The sequence below is a fragment of the Ipomoea triloba genome, chromosome 13 (genome assembly GCF_003576645.1).
Source record: "Ipomoea triloba cultivar NCNSP0323 chromosome 13, ASM357664v1".
Classification (NCBI taxonomy): domain Eukaryota; kingdom Viridiplantae; phylum Streptophyta; class Magnoliopsida; order Solanales; family Convolvulaceae; genus Ipomoea; species Ipomoea triloba.
Window position 1 is genome coordinate 25,425,415 of NC_044928.1, and position 8,791 is coordinate 25,434,205.

Below are 8,791 nucleotides of genomic sequence, written 5' to 3' on the forward strand. Positions count from 1 at the left end.
GATCCCTAACTAATTAAACAAAATATTGATGTAACTTTTTGTATTCAGCTCCCAAATCAGACTAAATGGATCTTATTTTTCGATTAAAGGATCTCTAAACAAGGGTACAAAATCTATCAAAAATAGCGTAGAGATCATATTTCAGTTTCATGAGAAAGAACCAAGTGTAGCAAGAGTAATCATCAACAAAAATGACAAAATAACGATAGTCATTTGTAGACAATAAAGGAGATGGACCTCAAATATCAGTGTATACTAAATCAAGAATACTCAAACTAGACAACTCAACACGTGGTAAAGGAAACTGCGCAAATTTTTCCAATTGACACAGATTACACAAACTAGAATTATCATGAATATTATTTCTAGATCCACTAACCGAACATGATTGAATAACGTGACTAAGGACAAGATGATGGGAATGACCTAATCAGTTATGTCAAACAGATGTAGAAGCACGAGCTGACAGAAAAGGCAGAAGGAGAGGAAACTGGAACAATAAGAGTATATAGTCCCCCAGAGCTACTGTCCTGCAGAAGGATAGATTTCCTTAGTAGTGATATCCTTTACAACAAAAAAGGAGGGGTGAGATTCAAAAAACATTTTATTATCTGACGCAAACTTTTAAACATGCAATAAAGATGTTGACATTTGGAATAATGATTTTGTCCTTAAAATATAAAATTCGACAATATTTAGCAATCAATTTGATCGGAAGGACCAACTAATAAAAATAACAAAATTAGACATCAAAATTGAAAAATTTTAAAATCATACCCCAAAATTAATAAAACTCAAAAGTCGAGAGACTGATATCAATTCTTTAAAAAATGAGAGAGTATTTGGAGAAGAATAACATAATGCAACAATGCAACATCTGAAAATAATTATTACTTGCCCACAACAATACTCGATCTCACAAAATTCGCCTGCGTTTACACGCTAAATTCCAGTCGGAATCCACACGAGGCGATTAGCCGTCTTGATTCTGCCACGTATTCATCCGTACCGGCGAGCGATCTCATGAATCCCTGCAGAAATCTCTCCGTGTAGCTGCAATGCTTCTCCATCTCTTGAATCCTTGTGGATACGCACATGAATACGCCTGCATATGCGTGCAAACTTGAAGTATTTTTCTTATATTTGGTTCGAATCTTAGGAGGACGGATATGGAGGTTGGGAGATGGGTGGATCTCGGGGGGCTGGTCAATAGGCCGGCGGTGATGGAAACATTCGTCGACATTTTGCTCTGCGTCGTGCCGATTTGGATGGCGGTGATGATTGGGCTCATGATCGGGTGGTCTTGGCGACCGCGGTGGACTGGCCTTGTGTTTTTGGGGCTACGTTCGAAATTGAATCGGTTAGTATGGACCGCTCCCCCCGGGTTTGGTGCTCGCAGGCTTTGGTTTGCCCTTACGGCGATCTCGGCTTATTCGGTTGGGCGGAGGTTGTGGAATAATTTCCGCGGTAGGTCGCAGAAACCGTCCGCCACAGATGATGCGGAGGGGGCTACATTGGTGGTTCCGCCTTCGTCTTTGGTCACGGATAGCGGCGGCGATGATTCAATCAAGTATGTATTCTATTTGAGATTTTTGTTTGTGAAATTTTTTACGGAGTATTAATTTGTGTAATGTTTAAAGGTAATTTTCTTTTTTGAATATCTACACTGCGGATAGTTATTTACAAAGCGAGTTTCTTCTTTTTAAGATTCAGACTTTAGTAGCTCTATGCCTTCGTTCAATTGAAACTGAGTTAATTGCTTTTGTTAAATATTGCTGACAGAGAATGCTATGAGGCATCACTGTACATTTTGTAGAATGATAATCAAACTGATTTTAGGCACTTGTGTCCACATTGTAGATTTTGCTGTTGCATTTCTTCAGCAGCTTAACTCGAATGTTCACATAAATGTGTATGTTATACAAGCATGTCAATTACATAGAATGACTTCTAGAATAGAAAACTGGAGAAATGAGTCATTTTTTAAAATTAGAAAACTTGAGAAATGGAAAATAGGAAATGAGTCATTGGACGCAAGTGATTTTAGGCACTTGTGTCCAAACTTGTTAAAACTATTTTTCCAAAATTAAATAATGGAGAATTGTTCTCCATTTTTCTAGAATTTGGATGATCCATTTAACTAATTCTCCAAATTTGGAGAAATGGAGAAAGTAGATCCACACTTCAATCCCTTACAACAACATTTCTAACCCTTTTTTTCCCTAGAGAAATGGAAAACTGAAAAATGAAAAATAGAGATATGAAGTAAACGACCTCATCTGGTTGAAACATTGCATAATGTCTAGATAGAAGTCAAAGACATTTACCCCCCAAAAAATTAGATAGAAGTCAAAGACTTAATTTTCATATCATAGCTTGGTTACTGGTTACAAACACTGCATCTGGCTGAAAGATAAGATGCATCCACAACTTCTAACACCTAAATACTCTAATAATGAATGAATGAAATTTTTATCCAGAATATTTTCCTTTTAACCAAAGGAAAATAATCGATAAGGTGTTTGCATCTTCCATAAGAATCTGAGAGTTAGTGATGATGTTGAAAGAGAATGGCAATCATGCTCTTATAGGGATAAAATGGAGGGTAGAAGGTAAAGGATGTGCCATGTGGTAACACAACAAATAACCAGACAATAAAGTGGCTTGGCCACTAATTGAAGGGTGTGCTCCTTCCCCACTAATAGTCTAAGCTGATAGTTAGACGGTTAGATCTCATTTATGTTTTATATATTATATGCTCAACACCACTTTCTAACTTCAATTGGATGCAATTCCTATTCTGATGCACTAGGTGCTTGTTTGGCACATTAACCCATAGCTTGTCACAGCTTATTCATTCTAACAAATATAAATTGCGCCAAACGCAGAAGAAAACTCACTTTAAAACTGAACAAGAGGTAAAAACCACTTTATTTCAAGAAGTTCCGTAGTTGAGACTGTTTAAAGAAAAGTTTATTTCTTAGTAAGCTCCAACTGGGCCAACAAGGACTTGCTGAAGAAAAAGGGCAGAAGAATACTAATAGAAAATAAAGAAGGTGCTACTGTGCTAGTGATTAACATCTTACTGTCTGTGGTAATCCTGACATTCACCTATTTGGGTAGGCTTTGAGTTCTCTTTTATTTATTGTTCTTTGCTATCATGCCTAATGCCTTTGACTTTTGGGCTTTGGCAAAGTGAAGTTGGTGGCCTTTTCCTGTACCTTGTGAATATGGGTGGTTTTTATGAAACTTGTCTCATTTGAAAATTGCAACCTTTTCTGAAGACATTTTGCTTTGGAAAAAGTTTGTCATTTGAATGTTATGGTGCAGCAATCAACCTTTTTAGTGTAAAATATAATTTCTTCTAGGATATAGGTTATTTGATATAGGGAGAGATTGTTACATGTTAGATGTAGTGTCTTGTTCTATGTGCTTTGCAAAATGTCACACCTCTGTTCTAGCTTGTTTCTATTAGCAATTTAGCATTTTTTTTTTTTTAAAATCTAAAATGATGACAGAACCAAATTTTCTCTCAAAAGTTGAGAAATAGTTAGAAAGACGATTTTGAGGCTTACGCCTTGCCTCTCCATTACAAAACGCCTTGAGGCTCGTTTGCCTTTTTAAACCTTACAAATATGGATTGCTATGTAGCAAATATGCTACTGTTTGGAACTGTGTAGTTAATATATGATCTAACAGTTACTGAAAATGTATGAAGGTACAATAATTTTGCTATTTCATATTCAAATGCACTTTTGAGTTGGTTTAGAGCATTAATGTTGCACTCTTGTAGTCTTGTTGTCTAATATTAGGTTTGTTCCTCTGGCAGGGACCTTACCGGAACTGCTGAACGGAAAGATGTTGTGACAGAGGATGATCTGCAACACTTTCTGCATCTTCTAGATGGCAGAGATGGGAAAATGGCATGGCAGAGCATGATGGAGCGCTCTACATCAAACATGACATACCAAGCTTGGCGTCATGAGTCTGAGGTTTGTTTTAACTTTAATTTGGATATGTTTGTTTTCCCTCCCTTCTTCAGAAACATATTTGTATGCAATTATTTTTGTTTAATTGTAGCTTGCTTTTGTCATGTTGCCCCTTTTTCCATACTATTATTGCTTCTTTCGTTCAAAAAGGGAGTAGTTATCCCTTCACTAATGAGTAATGGAGCTAAAATTCTTGGGAAATTCTTGGGATTTGACAGACGCCTTGGGTGAGCAGTGTGGTTTAGAAATTTAAAACAAGCCAGAAACATATGAATAGATCTCAAATGTGAGAGGTAAATTTCATTTTTGCAAATGCAGACCAATATATAAAAGCCTTTGTTAATGTTGACGATAAATATAAAATAATAAATGGGCATTTGTTACATCCCACATTGGTGGGAGATAGGATTATGACTACTAGATAAAGTTGAGTTTCCCCATATGTAACAAATTGGTTTACAAATTTGAGTTTTTGAGTTTCAACTCATATTGTGTGAATGAGCCTTGAGGCTGTGTAATGTAGTTTGTTTGGGTGCAGGGTAGGGGCTTTGTAGTTTGTTTGGGTGCAGGGTAGGGGCTTTGTAGTTCGTTACATTGGTATCAAAGTATGTGCTAGACAAAATTGTAAGTCATGTTGGAGCCACCTCCAAAATTCATGAGCAATGGAATTAACACCCTACAGGATAGGACCACAAAATAAAATTAGATTTAAAAACTCATGCAACAAAGTTATCAAGAGCAAGCAAAAGTCTAGCTGTCTAGGATTTGATCCCCACATGTTAAAATCAAAATATTTCCACATGATTGATTCATCCACATGTTGTGAGGGTACATGTTGAGTATTGATAGCTTTTGGGTATGTGTGATGGACTGATGGTTCTTTCTGTGAATAGATGTTAATATGGTGACACTTCCTCAATTCAAGTAATTGAATCCTGGATCCAGTATAGCCCAAACTCAATGCTTATGGACCTGAAATTCTATCTTGAGATGATAATTTCAAAACCTTGATTTGGATTTCAATTTTGCTGGTTTACATTTGGTTTGGCAAAATGGACAGGAGACATATATCTTGAATTTACATTCTTTCCATTTGGGTGTTATATTTTGTACATAATGCTTATTAAACATTTTGGAATATATATTATTTTATGTCTGAATTAGCTTTTGGAGGCAAAGATTTACTACTTAACATTTCATATTTTAGTTTTTTGTTGTTGAAGGGATAGTTGAATTTTTAACTTGTCTGAATATAATTTATTTTAGTTCTCTTTCATTTACTTTTCCTTCCTATTGGACAGATAATTTCATACTTTCATGTTTTGATATTTGTATTAGCTCTAAAATTGCATATTTGGGAAATGATGTATTCCATGGTTGAGGTCTGAGGATGCTACTGGGTCTTTCTTTTTGTTTCCCAGACGGGCCCAAATGGGATGCTACTCCGGAGCAAAACAGTGTTTGAGGATGCTACTCCAGAACTAGTAAGAGATTTCTTTTGGGATGATGAGTTTAGGCCTAGATGGGATCCTATGCTTGCATACGTCAAGATATTGCACGAATGCCCTCATACTGGATTTATGATACTTCACTGGATTAAAAAGGTCTTTTTGATATTAAATCAGCATTACTGATAAACAATTATGGTGACTTCACTGTTCAAGTTGTATCTAATACTAAATTTACATGAAATTGTGCAGTTTCCCTTTTTCTGCAGTGATCGTGAATACATTATTGGTAAAAGAATATGGGAATCTGGAAGAGCATATTATTGTGTAACAAAGGTACAAGTTCCTCAAACATGAATTATTTTGGACTTGAAAGTTTTGGAGAGTATTTTTGCTTGGGTTTGCTTGGACCTACAATCATCTTACTGAATAAAAAGTTTTTGGGATGAACAATGAACAAATTATTATCACTCAAGGAATTAAAAGTGTACTTGTCTACTTTCTGGACACATAAAAGATTCAAACTTACTCTAGTATGCCTAGTCAATTATTTTGCTTTAACAGTAGTGCAAGTGAAAACAAGAAATTCGCATTTGAGATGAAGGGTGCATTTGGGAGAGCAGTTAGAGCGGTCCATAACTCCAATCGCAAAAGTTTCAACTAGAGGGGTAAGGCAGCAGTGCGATTGGAGCAGTTCAACTATTCCCATCTGACCACCACCACAGCCTTAACATTTCCATTTTCACCACTCTCCCAAAGGGAGCCGAAGTATATATCATTAGCCATTATTTTATTAGCTATTGTTCGTATGCTTACATATCTTTGAACTGTAAATCCTTTTATTGGCATATACATAGGGATGTTTGAATCTAAATATGTTCTAAAACATAAACTTCAACTTCAGGGTGTCCAGTATCCAGCTTTGCCAAGGATGGACAAACCTAGGCGTGTGGATCTCTACTTTTCAAGCTGGGTTATTAGGCCAGGTAGGTTATTTAATTTTTGGACATCGACGAATTGCCTCTCATTTATGCTTCAACCCTTCATGGAAGCTCCCAGAACTAACCTGCTCTTTACACCATTATATAGTGGAGTCACGAAAAGGAGACGGACAATTCACTGCATGCGAGGTCACTCTCATCCACTACGAAGATATGGGAATTCCCAAGGATGTAGCAAAGCTGGGTGTTCGGCATGGCATGTGGGGAACCGTTAAGAAGCTGCATTCTGGCTTCCGGGCGTATCAGAATGCAAGGAAATCCGACACTTCAGCAGCATCTAGGTGTGCATTAATGGCACAAATCACAACCAAAGTTTCAGTTGATGAAGAATCAAGTAGTAGCATGGAGCCAGTTTCCAGCGATGAAGCAAGAACCCAGATTTCAGCTGTCCAACAACGGAACAATGGCAGTGGAATCGACTGGAGAATACTAGTGATTGGAGGAACTGTGGCAGTAATGTGTGGTCTTCATACAGGATTAATAGGTAAAACTTTGCTATTTGGGGCAGGGCAGAGAATGGCTAGGAGAAGGCAAAACCGTAGGTGAAGAAGAGGTTTTCAGGCAATTGCAGCATCTTATGTACCCATTTTAGCACTAACACGATACCTTTAATTAGTTAATTCTTTTTTGTATTGTTAATTTGGAAAATGGCAGCAAACTACATCTTTCACGTTATTTTAATTTGAGACTAATGAATTTACTTGATACTCCGTATTAGCTAATTTGTGCATGAAACTCGCAATATAAAGTGGTATACTAACTCCACAACTAATTTTTAGTGAATCATGTATTGTCGTCTCGTTACCTTAGTAGAAATGCAAGTCAAATGATCGGATTTCACTTCTTTTTAACAATATTGCAACATGTCATTCATGATAATATATAAAATTATATAATGTTTGTGTATTAAAATATGTTTAGGTACTTCATTAGTCTTTATACTATTAGAAAATGTTCAATTTAGTCTCTGGTACTATTAAGAATAGAATAATTAAGTACAATTATTAACATTGTTAGTTAAACCAATAAACATGCTTTTATGTGCTAGATGGCACGGCAATGACGTAATTGTTAAATCACTTTTTAATAATATGCTAAACATAAAAATATTTAAAATGTCAATTGAGAATTGAATCTATGACATTAGAATCGGAATACTAGGGATATTCATCTAAATTAATGGCGGGTAGCGGGTGGTGGGTTGAGGTGAGTCTTAAAAGTTTAAAAACATAGCGGGTAGGGTTGGATGCAAATTTTATATACAAAACTAGTATAAAACGCACTTGACCAATCATGTTATTGTGTGTGTGTTTATTTATTTATTTATTTATTTTATATGTACTAGTATATACTTAATTCTAAAAGTTTCTATAAATCAAGTTAACTTTTTACTAATTTTAGTTCTAATAAGTTTATTTTAAAAAATTAACAATTTTGTTACTCCGCAGTCTGTACTATATTTGAATATTTTTAATAGGAAAAATTATAATTTATGACTCTCACAAATATGTCAATTATCAATGTCAGCTATGAATTATTAGTGGTGTAAATTTTTTCCTTCAATTTTCAAAACGTGACATATATTGCCTCTCCACAATAGAAGGATTTTTCCTGATCTTGTCTACATACTTATCCTCAATCCAGTTTTGGCTCACCAATTATAGAGTAAAAAAATTAATTGTGAAGTTATTTAATTAAAAAATTATTTAAAATAAAAATAATATAAAATGGCATATTTAGAACCTTAATTAATTAGTGGTTAGCATTTCCGTAATAAAAATACTCTATGAAAAATAAAAAAAATTTATGTCTTTATTAAAAACAATACTCACACTATGTAATTCAAGCTATAATAGAGTTAATAATTTGAACCATTTGTAAATAATATTAATAAATAAAGTTTATGCATTGAAAATTTATAATAAAATATTTTAGAATTAATTCTGCATTTATTTATACCCTCAATTGTTGGGCCAAGATGCCGATAAGGTTCTTGCTAAAGTTATCCAAGCCTCCATGTGATTAACCACCCAATTTTTTATTATTTTTTTTAAAGGACCACCCAATTATTATTGCGTGGTCCACTGAGCGATCATGATTTAAAGTTACACAGAGTATATCATTCTAATACATAAAGTACATTATATTATTCTAACTTATAAAATGCATTATCTTATCCCTGAAAATTTCTTTATTCTAATACATAAATTACATTATACATTCTTCTAATTCATAAAATACATTATTCTAATTTCTAAAACATAAAGTACATTATTCTAACTCATAAAATACATTATCTTACCCCAAAATTTTATTATTATATCGCATATAAAGTACATTATTCTAACACGTA

The 8,791-nt window shown here is 34.6% G+C and overlaps 1 protein-coding gene across 1 annotated transcript; it reads left to right on the top strand.

The window, feature by feature from the left end:
- Positions 1–868: 868 nt before the first annotated feature.
- LOC116002763 lies at positions 869–7,155 on the top strand. Its single transcript, XM_031242927.1, has 6 exons — positions 869–1,570; positions 3,830–3,992; positions 5,411–5,593; positions 5,690–5,773; positions 6,342–6,423; positions 6,527–7,155. Exons 1-6 carry the CDS (start codon positions 1,170–1,172, stop codon positions 6,982–6,984), a joined length of 1,371 nt encoding a protein of 456 aa, XP_031098787.1. The 5' UTR covers positions 869–1,169; the 3' UTR covers positions 6,985–7,155.
- The last annotated feature ends 1,636 nt before the right edge of the window (positions 7,156–8,791 follow it).